Below are 13,410 nucleotides of genomic sequence, written 5' to 3'. Positions count from 1 at the left end.
GTGCCTGCCTTTGGCCTAGGGTGCGATCCTGGAGACCCAGGATCAAATCCCACGTCGGGCTCCCGGTGCATGGAGCCTGCTTCTCCCTCTGCCTGTGTCTCTGCCTCTCTCTCTCTGTGTGACTATCATAAATAAATAAAAATTAAAAAAAAAGTGGTCCAGTTTCCTTCTTTTCCACACAGTTGTCCAGTTTTCCCAACACCATTTATTGAAGAAACTTTTCCCTGTTGTATGTCCTTGCCTCCTTTTTTTTTTTTTAAAACATTTTTATTTATTTTATTTTTAGAAGAAACATTTTTTTTTAATTTTTTTTTATTATTTATTTATGATAGTCACACAGAATGAGAGAGGGAGGCAGAGACATAAGCAGAGGGAGAAGCAGGCTCCATGCACTGGGAGCCCGACGTGGGATTCGATCCCGGGTCTCCAGGATCGCGCCCTGGGCCAAAGGCAGGCGCCAAACCGCTGCGCCACCCAGGGATCCCTGTCCTTGCCTCCTTTGTTGAAGTTTAAATGACTGTATAAATGTAGGTTTAATTTTGAACTGTGTATTCCATTCCATTAATCTATATGTCTGTTTTTGTGCCAATATGATACTGATTACTGTAGTTTTGTAGAATAGTTTGAAATTAGGGAACATGATGCATCCAGCTTTGTTCTTCTTTCTCTAGATTATTTGGCTATTTGGGATCTTTTGTGGTTCCATACAAATTTTAGGAATATTTGTCCTAGTTCTGTGAAAAATGCTGTTGGTATTCTGATAGGGGTTGCATTGAATCTGTAGATTGCTTTGGATAGTGTGGACATTTTAACAATATTTATTCTTACAATCCATGAGTATTGTATGTCTTTCCATTTATTTGTGTCTTTAGTTTCTTTCATCAGTGTCTTACAGTTTTCCATTTCTTTTATCAGTATCATGCAGTTTTAATTTCTTTCATCAGTGTCTTATAGTACAGATCTTTTACTTCCTCGTTAAATTTATATATAAATTATTCCTAGGGAAAAAATTATTCCTAAATATTTTATCTTTTGATGCAGCTATAAATAGGATTGTTTTCTTATTTTTTTTCCTGATAGTTCATTATTAGCGCATAGAAATGCAGCAGATTTCTATATATTAATTTTATATCCTACAACTTACTGAATTTATTTATTAGTTCTAATAGCTTTCTGGTAGAGTCTTTAGGATTTTCTATCTATAGTGTTATGTCATCTGCAAATAGTGACAGTTTTACTTCTTTTCCAATGTGGATGTCTTTTTTTTCTTTTTTTCTGGTTGATCTAAATCTTGAGTTTCCAGGCACGTGGGTGGCTCAGTGGTAGAGTATCTGCCTTTGGCTCAGGTCATGATCCCAGGGACCCTGGATCCCAGGGTCCCACATCAGGCTACCCGCTGGGAGCCTGCTTCTCCCTCTGCCTATGTCTCTGTATCTCTCATGAATAAATAACTAGAATCTTTAAAAAAATAAATCTTGAGTTTCTTCTGACTCATAGCTTTCCCTCCTTTTTTCTTTTCTTTGCAATTCTGTATTGAAGAAACTGGGTCATTTGTCTAGAAGCTTCCCAGTTTCTGGATTTTGCTGCGTATCTCTCTATGGTGGCATTTAACATGTTCCTATACTCTCTGTATGGTACTATAAATTGGTAGTTGGATCTTGATGCTTGATCAGGTTCAGGTTTAATTTTTTTTTTTCAGGTTTTGAAAGAGAGAGAGAGCAAGCGAGAGAAGTCATAAGCAGGGTGTAGGGACAGAGGGAAAAGCAGACTCCTGGCTGAGCAGGAAGGATGCTGGGCTCGATCCCAGGACCCTGAAATCATGATCTGAGTGGAAGGCTAATGCTTAACTGAGTCACTCAATCACTCTGCTTTTCTTTCTTTTTTTTTTTTTTTCCTTTCTTTTTGAAAAGGTGACCAACTGTATCTGGTTTCCTCTCTTTTTGTTATGTTTAGACTGAAGAGTGGGTTCAGATATTGTCATTTGATCTATTCGTTAAAATATTTCCCTTCAGTTTTTTGCCTGATGATTTTATTTATTTTTTTAAAAAGATTTTATTTATTTATTCATGACAGAGAGAGAGAGAGAGAGTCAGAGACACAGGCAGAGGGAGAAGCAGCCTCCGTGCAGGGAGCCTGATGTGGGACTCGATCCTGGGTCCCCAGGATCACACCCGGCTAAAGGTGGCCCTAAACTGCTGGGCCACTGGGGCTGCCCCTTGCCTGATGATTTTAGGAGTCATTAATGTTTACTACCTAGATCCATTATTTCATTAAAGATCTAATTAGATATTAAGACTCCTAATTAGATATAATTTGAACTGCATTTGAAGGAGAGAGTTACACTGTTCAGAAATAAAGTTTGGAAACTATTGGATTGTAGCTGTTCTCTAAGAGCCCCCATGATGAAAGGAACCAGGAACTCTAAGTGGGGACGGTGACCGTAACTAACTTGTAGTACTTCTTAAGCCTTCTTTACTTCCTCATATGTGCTGTTTTTGGCCTACATTCTTTCTCAACACGACAGTTAAAGCCTTCCAACAAAAAGGGGTCATATGTCTTAATCTTTAAAGAGCAAAATGGATAGACTGTCTTACTCTAGAGCAAGGCTTGGGGGATGGAGCCCTAGGGGTGGGATGAGTTCTGCTCTAATGAACAAGGTGAGTAGGTCCCTGGGGCCTATGCAGCTTGAAGAAGAGCCTGGAAAGTGACCTTGACAGCATCTAAGACTAGATACTTCCAGCTAAGAATGGGAGGACCTGTCCCTTATTCCATAGCACAAGGGGACTTTCCAGTCTGTCCAAAGGGCCTGCCTGCTTAGGCATCAGGTCTGTCCCATCTGACATGTTCCAGGGAAGAGTCTTGGTAGCTCTGTTTAAGGCAGACTCTTAGGAATCCTAAACTGATAACCTCAGGACAGCCTGAGGCCTCCTTGTTTTGGGCCCTGTTCTAAGGAAGGCCAAGGGCAGGAACCTCTTAGCAGTAGCTTTCGCTGATCCTTGGCCGGAAATACCTTATGCCGCTGTGGCCAAGAGAAGAGCTGCTGTGGAGCACTTGGTGTTCTCTAGCCTTTGCAGAGGTCACAGGCAGACAGCAGGGGAGCAAGGCCTTAATTAGCTAGGGACTGCTGGAGTCAAGCCATTTGGCAGTGTCTTACCTCAGCTCTTCAGTGGGACTGGCTCCTTCTCCTAGTGACAGTGCAAATACTCCCTCCTTTTATAGCTTTTAGGTCTCTGAAAGATCGGTCTTTGTGAGCTTCAAGACACTTACATGTAGTGCAGTTCAAGGCTGATTTTAATTTAATTTAATTTTATTCTTTTTAATATATTTTATTTATTCATGAAAGAAACAGAAAGAGAGAGGCAGAGACACAGAGGGAGAAGCAGGCTCCCCACAAGAAGCTTGATATGGGACTCGATCTCAGATCCTGGGATCACACCCTGAGCAGAAAACAACCGCTGAGCCACCCAGGCGTCCCTGAGGCTGATTTTAAAAGCTGGTTTGGTGGAATGACAAAAATTCCTTCCATCTGTGCGGTGCTTTTTAACCACTCAAGCACGTTTTATTTCATTTGTTCTGAACCAATAGTCCGTGAGTTGTAGATGAGGAAATTAAGCCCAGAAAGGAGAAGTACTTAATTAAGATTATAGCTAATTATACTCTGGATCCTGAGACCAGAGGTCTTTTTACCAATATGTGAAAGACAAAGCGAAAGGAGGAGGATGGTAAATAAAATTGGGTAACTTTTATGTGCCAGGCACTGTATAAGGTGCTTAGCTTAGTTTTCTTACAATGTTATATGACAAAACATTTTACCACTCTGAACCCCAGAGTGGTTAAGTAATTTAGCCAAGATTATAGCTAAGAAGTGGCAGTGCCTAGATTCAGATCAAAGCCTATTTGATTTTAGAACCTGTGTCTTTCTATCATTATACTATATTCCTTGACAGTTGTTTATTCTAAAAAAAAAAACTTTTTGTTTGAGCTGCAGATGCAATACTAGGTAGAAGAGTTACGAGTTTAAGATTTAGTAATCTCCGCCCTCAGGGAACTCATCATTTTGGTGATGGCTCACTGCTACATTAGAGGGAATGGGGATAAGAAGTTGATAGAAGGATAGGAGGCAGTAGGAGCTCAGGGGCCCTTAATCTTTCATGGTAGAGGATTTGTCAGAGAGGCTTCCCAGAGTAGGTAGTCAGCTAGTCTATGATGAAGAACATAGGCCCTGGGATCAGTCTGTGTAGGTTCCATCACTTACTATAATACTTTGGGCAAGTTACTTCACCTCTCTGAACCTACTGTCTTATCTATAACATGGAGATAATTATATTATCTACCTCAAAGGGCTGTTGTGAAGATTAAGATGAGATAATTCATGTTGAACATTTAGCAGATTGCCTGACACATAATAAGCTCTCATTAATTGTCAACCATTGTAATGATCATTGTCTAACCTGTGTTTCTCCTGTATTCAACTCAAGTTGGGACAAATGAAGCCAGGTTCTCTTATTATCAGTAGAGTAGGGTTTATTTAAGCAATTTCAAAATATTTTTTTGAGGCCTAAGATTCCATCAGAGTCAAAACTGACATTTAATTATTTCCAAGAGGGTAGCTGTTTGTATCTGGTGGCAACCCAATCTGGCATGTGCTCCCTAAAGGATCTCTAGTTTGTCCTAGAAATGCTATATCTGGTAAAGACCCCTCTTTCCTTTCCTACTTCTTCATTAGATAGGCCAGAAACTGGCCTCCTTTAGAAACTGGTCTATTCCTCCAAGAGCCCATGTTCTCTGCCTATTTCCCCTGTCCCACCATGTTCTTTATCACTAGACTAGCACTGAGATACCCACTTCTCTGGGAAGCCTTCCCTGGCAACTTCTCCTACCACCAAAGATTAAGGCTCCCCTCAAGCTGCCATTACCTCCTTTCCTTCTATCTATCCCTATATTATCATTCTCTCTATCATAGCAATGAACATTACCAATTATGAGTTCCAAAAGGGCAGAGATTACTAAATCTTATACTTCCTTATATCCCTTTCATCTGCAGCTCAGTAAAGATTTTTTGGAATAAACAACTGTCAAGGAATATAGTATAATAATATACAGGCTTTAAAGTTAGCAGACAGATCTGACTCCACGTTTACTTTCTCCCAAACTTATTGTGCTAGAAAAAGTAGTGTAATTTTATTTATTATTTTTTAAAAAGATTTTATTTATTCATGAGAGATGGAGAGAGAGGCACACAGGCAGAGAGAGAAGCAGGCTCCACGCTGGGAGTCCGATGCGGGACTCGATCCCGGGACTCCAGGATCACACCCCAAGCCAAAGGCAGACCTCAACCACTGAGCCACCCAGGTATCCCAATAACTACCTTTATACATTTGTACACTATACCCTTTTAAAATAATTTCTTAAAGTAAATTAAAAAATAAGTGTTCTTCAGAATATCACTATCATATGAAAAGACAATAGGTATTATTCTGAGAGACCTCTGAGATCAAGTTTGGAAAAGCTGGGAGCCTTTAATATAATAAGGAAAGGTATGTAGGGTTGCCTACAGTTGTTTTTTTTTTTAAGCTTGAACTCATGACCCTGAGATCGAGTCGCATGCTCTATGGACTGAGCTAACCAGGTGCCCCTCCTGTATTTTTTGATTATGGAATCTCCACCCCCTTCCCCTAAACCCCAAACACATCTATTAACATTACATAAGACACTAGTGTTCCATAGAACACAATTAGGTAAATGAATACAAAGTGGCTTCTGCTTTTCTGTTAGTAGGGCTTGGAGAAGTAGAATGGCAACCTCTCCTTTGGTTGCCAAGTAACTCCAGGGTTCTCCTTCCTTTCACAGACTGGGTTGTTGTTACAGAAGCTGGAGATCTTGGTTAATCCACCAGTCCATGATTATGTCCCAGAATCAATGGTAGGAGATTTTGCTAATTGAGGTTCTATAGTTAGCATAGTCTTGCTTCTGGAGGAGAAGAAAAATACCCTGCTTCGAGGGAACAGCACTCAGTTCAATCAGAGAACTGTCTGCTCTCTTGTGAATTGTAGTTGGCCCAGAAGTGGGTTGGGGTGGATTGCATTCATAATTTCAGTCTTGTAGAGTTCTGGGTTTCAGTCCTCCCTCTGTTTTGACTGAGATACTTCTATTTTCTCAATCTTGGTTTTCTTATTTATTTATTTAATTATTATTATTATTTTTTTAGAGAGAGAGCATGAGCATAAGTAGGAGGGAATGGCAGAGGGGAGGGAGAAAGAAAATCCCAAGCAGTCTCCATGCCCAGTGCAGAAACTGATGCAGGACTCCATCTCATGACCCTGAGATCATGACCTGAGCCAAAATCAAGAGTTGGATGCCCAACCAACTGAGCCCCCCAGACACCCCATTTTCTTATTTAAAGATAAAGAGGTTGGGTTAGAATAATTGCATTCAGTGAATATTAAACATTTACTGTGACCCAATTACTGTTCTAGGATAATAGGACCATAGTGATGGAAAACCAGATACTGCCTCATGGAACTTCATCTAATAGAGATGGTTAGATATGATATGAGTGTAGAAGTATATCTTACAGATTAAGACTTTAGTGGTTATAGTCTAGCAGGCTTCCTGGAGATGGTATGACCTAGTCTCTAAAACTCATTTTAAGGTTTATCTACTGCAGTTCAGGGAGGCATTAGGATTGTAAAAATGACCTATGTGCAGGTAGGAGAGAGCATGGAGAATGGAGTGCTCAGGTGAAGGTGTTATCCTGCATTGCTCTTAGGCATGGCACCACCCAGGGGTACTCTACTGAGGGGGTGTTTTCCAGGCAGCTGCAGCTAGCACTGCCAGAAGGAATTTGCAGCTAAGGACAGAGGGAGGGGCTGGTAGATGGGGATTGATACTGTGGGTAGAGGCAAAAAATCATAAGTGATAGAGTCAGAAGTTAAAAGGATTGGGAACTGGTGAGTTGTATGTAGCATGTAAATGGACAATAGTTCTTGTCTTAGGTTTTAAATGTCAGAGGAACTTGAAAGCTGAAAATGTTTACATATAATTTACTAAGTTCTTACCACGAGCCAGGCATTGTTATTAACATTTATAATGGTGAGCTGATTTAATTTTTTATTATTTAATTCTTATTATTAGGGTATTTAATCTTTATACCAATCCTAAGAGGGTAGATACTGTTACTTTCTTACTGTACAGGTAAGGAAACAAGCCCAGAGAATTTAAATAACTTGCTCAAACTCCCATGGTTAATGAGTCGTGGAATTAGGATTCAGGCCTGGATAATAGATTCCTGGGGTTCTTGCTCTTAATCACCATGCAATGCAGTTTTAGCCAGTGAGAAGCTATCATAGATTTCTAGCTAGTGAAGTAACTTGTGGCAAGTAATATGGTGCAGACTAGCCATAGGTTGTTGTAGTACTCACCTCAGTTACTTTTGAAGGTATGTGAAAGTCTTGACATGACTTCCTGAGATGGATCTGGCAGTGGCCAGCTCTACTTGTAATTAGCCCATTTTAGAAATCATTTTCCAAAGAATTATAATCTGCAGGAAGCTATCTTATCCCTATTGAACAGACTGTTCCAGGCAGAAGGACCCCAGGAATCAGGTCAGGAATACCTCCTCTGGGGTCAGAATCCACGCAGCATTTGGAAGCATTTGCAAGAGGGGAAGTATTAAGACTTCTGTGGCCATTGGAGTCTGCTCTTCTGATACAGGGGGAGTTTCTCCATCATGGTTGATTGTCTTGCTGCTCATCTTGAGAGACTGGACAAGTGGGCTGGGTTACAGAGATGTGACAGACTTAGTCCTTGTCCTTGAGCAATCCACAGACTATGGAGAAGATTAAGCACACAAGCAAGTACATTCAATACAGTGTCACAAGTGCTACAGTAGAGGAACATAGAAAACTTATTGGGAGGAAAGAAATGCTTAGCAAGAGGGAGTCAGGGAAGGCTTCAGACATGTTTAAGGTGGATCTTTAAGGATGACCAGAAGAGTGTCTCTTGGATCCTCACTTCCAAGATGACCAAGAAGAGAAGAAATAATGGTCATGTCAAAAAGGGCCGCAGCTGCGTGTGGCCTGTTTGCTACACCAGCTGTGCCTGTTGTGTGCCCAAGGACAAGGCCATTAAGAAGTTCATTATTGGGGGCCCCTAGGTGGCTCAGTTGGCTAAGCCTCTGGCTGTGGCTCAGGTCATGATCTGAAGGGCCCTGGGATCGAGCCCTGCATTGGGCTCCCTGTTCAGTGAGGAGTCTGCTTCTCCCTCTTCCTCTGTGATCTCTCTCACTCTCACTCTCACTCTCTCTGAAACAAATAAATAAAAAAATCTTCAAAAAAGAAAGTTTGTTATTGGGAACGTAGAGGTCACCATTGTCAGGGACATCTCTGAAGCAAGTGTGTTCAAGGCCTATGTGCTTCCCAAGCTGTATTACTATGTGAGCTGTGTCATCCATAGTAAGGAAGTCAGGAACCATTCTCATGAAGCACAGAAGGAAGGAACACCCCCATCTCGATTTAGACCTGTGGGTTCTGCCCCATGACCTCCACCAAAGCCCATGTAAGGAGCTAAGGACTGAAGAAAAACTGTTCTCTGGGGTGGGGGATGGGGGTGGGGTGGGGGGAATTGAGATTATACTTAAAAAAAAAAGGGAAAAAGGATGACCAGAAGAGTACTTGGCAATGTGAGTGAGGATGTACATGGCCATGTTCGGGGAATGGTGAGTTGGTTCTGGTGATGGACTGACTGGCTGTTGAGAAGGGGTTCTCAGTGGCAAAGAGTTTACATTCTATTGGAGTTGAGCTTTCCTTTAGATATTTAAGGTGGAGAGTGACTTGGTCAGAATGGTGTTCTAGAAAGATCTCTATGATGCCTATGCTCAGAAGGCTGAGAATGGGTAAACCAGAGGCAATAGAGCAGTTGCAAATGCTGGAGGCTGGGACAAGGGCAGTCATCATGGGCACAGATTGAAATGTGTGCGTGAAGGGCGAAGGAGGAAGTGTTAGGTGACTGTTAGTGTGAGGCTATTAACACGTGGAAATACAGCCTGGAGAGCTGCTGTGGGGAGTTAATGCTGATTTTGAGATGCCTATGGATGACATCCACTACTTAGGGGGAGAAGACAGGAGTTTTGGAGCTCCTCAGAGAGGTAGGAACATAGCTATAGGAATGATTTCTGAGAGTGGAGACCATTAGAAATAGGTGAAATCACCTGAGTAAAATCCATAAAGTGGGGAAAGGAAGGACATTGAGGATAGGGCTCAGGGGAACTTGGATTATGTGTAGACAGTAGAGATAGGGAGGGAGTCTGAGGAGGAGCAATCAGAGAGGTAGGAGAAAATACTGTCTGGGAAGCCAGGAATGGGAAGAGTTTGTAAAAGAAAGTAAGTATCTACCAAAGCAGAGAACAAATAGGGTGAGCCCTGAAATGAAGCTGTTGAGTCATTGGTGACCTGTGACGGCAGTTTCAGTAGAGGAGTGGAGATGGAAGCTAGACTGCCGTGGCTTTGGGAGGGAGTAGGAGGTGAGGACACAGAGGCAGCAAGGACAGACTTCCCTTTTGAGAAACATAGTGGTAAGGGAAGGAAGAAACAAGAGTGATATTTTGAAGAGAGACCAGGGAAGGCAGGTTCAAAGATTTTGTTTCTCAAAGCTAGCAAAGCGGAGTGGGGGGCTGAGATGGTCTAGGTTGAGGAAGAAGAGAGAGAGAAACCTAGCCAGTGGAGGTGCCATGCCTCCCTCAGAGATTCCTGTTCCTGTCGGAGCCCTATATTGTGGTGCTGTGTTGAAGCCTACAGTCAAAAAGGAGTGTGGCGTAGATAGGAGAGACCTGGATGTTATTAATAATTAATGACAGGACCATATTTGAGTGGCCTCTGCATGCTATACATTTTTCTAGATACATTGAACATAATTCTAATGCTCACCACAACTCACAGAATAAGTACGGTATAGTCAACTTTTTCCATGTGGAAATAGACAAGGTAAGAGACATTCAGCCAGTTAGAGGTGGAGTCGGCCTTGCAGCTGAGGTCTGTGAACCCTCAAGGGGTGCTCTTCCTAACTCCACTGTGCTGTTTTTTCCATTAGAAGCTCAATCCCGAGACTCTAAAGAGCGCCTTGTAAGGGGGTGAGGATGGACGGATGGTTCGGAGAGAAGGTAGAGTTCTGTGATTGGCCTTACCCTGGAGGGAATGTGACTTAACCTCTGGAGTGAAGGAGAGAGGCCTTGCTCTGTTTTCTCTCTGCTTGTCCAGTGGTTTTCACTTTATTTTTCTCCATCCTTCTATAATTTCCTACCAATGCCTCCAAGGCCCTGGCTGCTGCCTGTTATTGACAATTTATAGAGCAAAAAGGATCACTTTCTAAGCCCAAATTATTCTTTCTGACAGCCTACCTGTGAGGACTTGCTGAGCTGTAGGATGCCACTCTTTGGCACAGGGCACATGGTAAGCTTCTTCCTGATAAGTATTCTTATTTGAATGGAGTAATTTTGGATCAATGGAAAGAGCAAAACACTGAAATTTAGAAGATGTGATTTCCAGCCTCAGTGAACACTTAGGTTACCCCAGGCAGGCCACTTCCCTCTGCATATTTACTTGACATAAGGAGGGGACTGTGTTTTACTCATTCCAGTATCCCACATACCTGGCTCACAGCCTGATTGAACAGGTGTTCTGAGTAAGTTTGGAGTAACTTAATCTGCTCATCTGTTAAATGAAGCATTTGGATCTTTTGATTTCTAAAAGTCATCCCAATTCTAAAAGTATTGTTCTATGAGAATTTATATACTTTAATTATAAAATAATAAGTGTGCTCATTTATTTAGGACCTACTTCTTGTCAGGCATTGTGTGATGCTCTTTACATATTTTTTTTCAGATGATTTTTTAAAAAATTAAATTTTGTCTTCACTGTCTAGAAATATTTTGGTCCTTTGGGCTATTAGCACCATGAGAACAGTATGACCTCTGCCTGTTTACCATTGTAGCCCTAGTGCTAGACACAGTCCTGGGCATGTGATGGATGCTCAGTAAGTATATATTGAACAAATGAATTAATGGATTTGTTATCATTACAACAATCTTGTAACCAGAGATGTTATTAGCTCCATCTTCCAAAAAAAAAAAATTATAGTTTAAGGGTCATAGAACTAGTATGTGGCTAAGATAGAGGATTCAAATCTGTCTTTAGAATTAGTGCCTTTACTACTTAATACCACAACACCTCCACTTATCTGATGTTTAAAAAAATACATATATATATATATTTTTTAAAACAGTCTCTGCACCCAATGTAGGGCTCAAACTCAGGATCCTGAGATCAAGAGTCACATGCTCTTCTGACTGAGCATCCAGGCACCCCCACTTATCTGATACTTTTTTTTTTAAGATTTTATTTATTTATTCATGAGACACACACACACACACACACACACACACAGAGGCAGAGAGAGAGAGGCAGAGACACAGGCAGAGGGAGAAGCAGGCCCCATGCAGGGAGCCTGACTTGGGACTCGATCCCAGGTCTCCAGGATCAGGCCCTGGGCTGAAGGTGGTGCTAAACCTCTGAACACCACCACCACCACCCCCTACCCCCCGCCCCGGGCTGCCCTTATCTGATACTTTAATTGAAAGTCGAAGGTCAAATTTTCGTGAGGGATTGGTGATGGGTTTGATTAGGCATCAGAGTTTTATTCATGCTAAGAGTTGGCAAGTATTTTTAGCACCTCAAGAAAACAGAGTTTATAAAAGCAGTTACTGTTCATTAGATTTTTCATTACTGCGTAATAAATAAATGACATTTAGAAGCCATTTCCATTGTTTTAGTGATCATCTGTTCATTGAAAACTCCTGGATTTGTGTTTCCAGCTCAGACTTCTCCTCTGAACTTTAGACTTGTATATCTAACCTCTTAATTGACATTTCGGATGTCTAATCAGCATTTTAAACTTAACGAGTGGGGATCCCTGGGTGGTGCAGCGGTTTGGCGCCTGCCTTTGGCCCAGGGCGCGATCCTGGAGACCCGGGATCGAGTCCCACGTCGGGCTCCCGGTGCATGGAGCCTGCTTCTCTCTCTGCCTGTGTCTCTGCCTCTCTGCCTCTCTCTCTCTGTGACTATCATAAATAAAAAAATAAAATAAAATAAAAAATAAAAAAATAAACTTAACGAGTTCACACTTAATATTTATTCTGCTAGCAGATCCTTTTTTTTCTACCTTTAAAACGTATCAGAAATTCAGACATCCTTCATAACTTCTGCCACTACCACCTTGACCTTAACTATTGTTTCTGGTTTGGAGAGGTGCTAGCCTCAGTTGGTTTCCCACTTGTGCCCTTGCCTGCCAATTGTTTGTTTTAAATAGGACAGTCAGAATGATCCTTTCAAAATGTAAATCTAATCGTATAGATCTTCTGTTCAAAACTATATCTTTCAGAGAAAAAGCCAAAGTCCTGGGCTCTCAGTTACCTAGCTTACCTGGCTTACCCTCATTTCTCCTCCACCTGTTCATCCTGCCTGTTGGCCTTCTCACTGTTCTTTGAACAAGACAGACATGCTCCTGCCTTGAGCTAGCCCTTTGCATTTGTTCTTTTTCCTCTTTCCTCGTGGTGCCTTACCTCATTTCTTTCAGATCGTTTGGTCAAATGCCAACTTCTCAGTGAGGATTTCTTCAGTCATTCCATTTAAAAATAGCAACTCCTTTCCCATAGCACACTGCAACCTCTTTCTCTGTCTTTCTCCATAGCATTTATCACCCTCTGATAGACCTCTCTCCAGCCCTCCACCTCGCCCCTCCACTCCCTGTTAGTTCCACAGGAGCAGGGATTTTTGTTCATTGCCACGTCCTCAGTGCCTAGAGCACTGAGTGGCGCATAGCATAGGCTTAGTAAGTATTTGTTGAATGCAATCTTGGGCGAGTACATTGCTAGATGCTTTATAGATATTTGTTTACCTTTCTTCATATCCCAGCAAAATGAGGAAAATTATAAAAGAGGAAAATTATTTGCCCAAGATTGCATGGCTAGAAAGTTGTAAAGCCTAGGTCTGTTCCACTTAGTACATACCCTTAGCCAGGCTCCCCAAAATAGGAGAAAAGGATGGAGCCTAAATATTATTGCTTTGCTGCTGAACGAAGTGTGTAAACCATAGACCTGGATACCAGAAGAAAGGCAAAGTCTGAATGTCCTGAATTGGGATTGTTCATTGACTCATGTGGGAACACACTTATATTGTGTGATGCCACCACAGCTGGAAATCTAAAACGTACCTGGAAAGAGGCCTCTGTGTGAGATCTCCCTGTGTGGCATTTCACACACCTTTGGCTTGTACACATAGAAAGTCAGAAGGGTTTTGTGATGATTGAGAAATTTTTCTGCCCTCTTCCCGAGGAAAGACCTTCTTCCCAGAGTTTGGA

At 41.8% G+C, this 13,410-nt stretch overlaps 2 protein-coding genes across 4 annotated transcripts in view; both read left to right on the top strand.

Moving 5' to 3' along the window:
* STIM1 (stromal interaction molecule 1) overlaps positions 1-13,410 on the top strand; it is a 195,296-nt gene that overhangs the window by 38,947 nt on the left and 142,939 nt on the right. The window lies entirely within an intron of this gene.
* On the top strand, positions 8,021-8,539 carry LOC129506663 (40S ribosomal protein S26-like). The gene is made up of 2 exons (XM_055320500.1): positions 8,021-8,133; positions 8,338-8,539. Exons 1-2 carry the CDS (start codon positions 8,021-8,023, stop codon positions 8,537-8,539), a joined length of 315 nt encoding a protein of 104 aa, XP_055176475.1.

The sequence above is a fragment of the Nyctereutes procyonoides genome, unplaced genomic scaffold (assembly GCF_905146905.1).
Source record: "Nyctereutes procyonoides isolate TBG_1078 unplaced genomic scaffold, NYPRO_anot_genome, whole genome shotgun sequence".
NCBI classification, from domain to species: Eukaryota; Metazoa; Chordata; class Mammalia; order Carnivora; family Canidae; genus Nyctereutes; species Nyctereutes procyonoides.
This window is presented reverse-complemented; position numbering and strand designations above follow the sequence as displayed.

Coding starts and splice junctions, on each gene's coding strand:
- LOC129506663 (XM_055320500.1), top strand. CDS start 8,021: ATGACCAAGAAGAGAAGAAATAATGGTCATGTCAAAAAGGGCCGCAGC. Junction 8,134..8,337: donor AAGGACAAGGCCATTAAGAA/GTTCATTATTGG, acceptor TCTTCAAAAAAG/AAAGTTTGTTATTGGGAACG.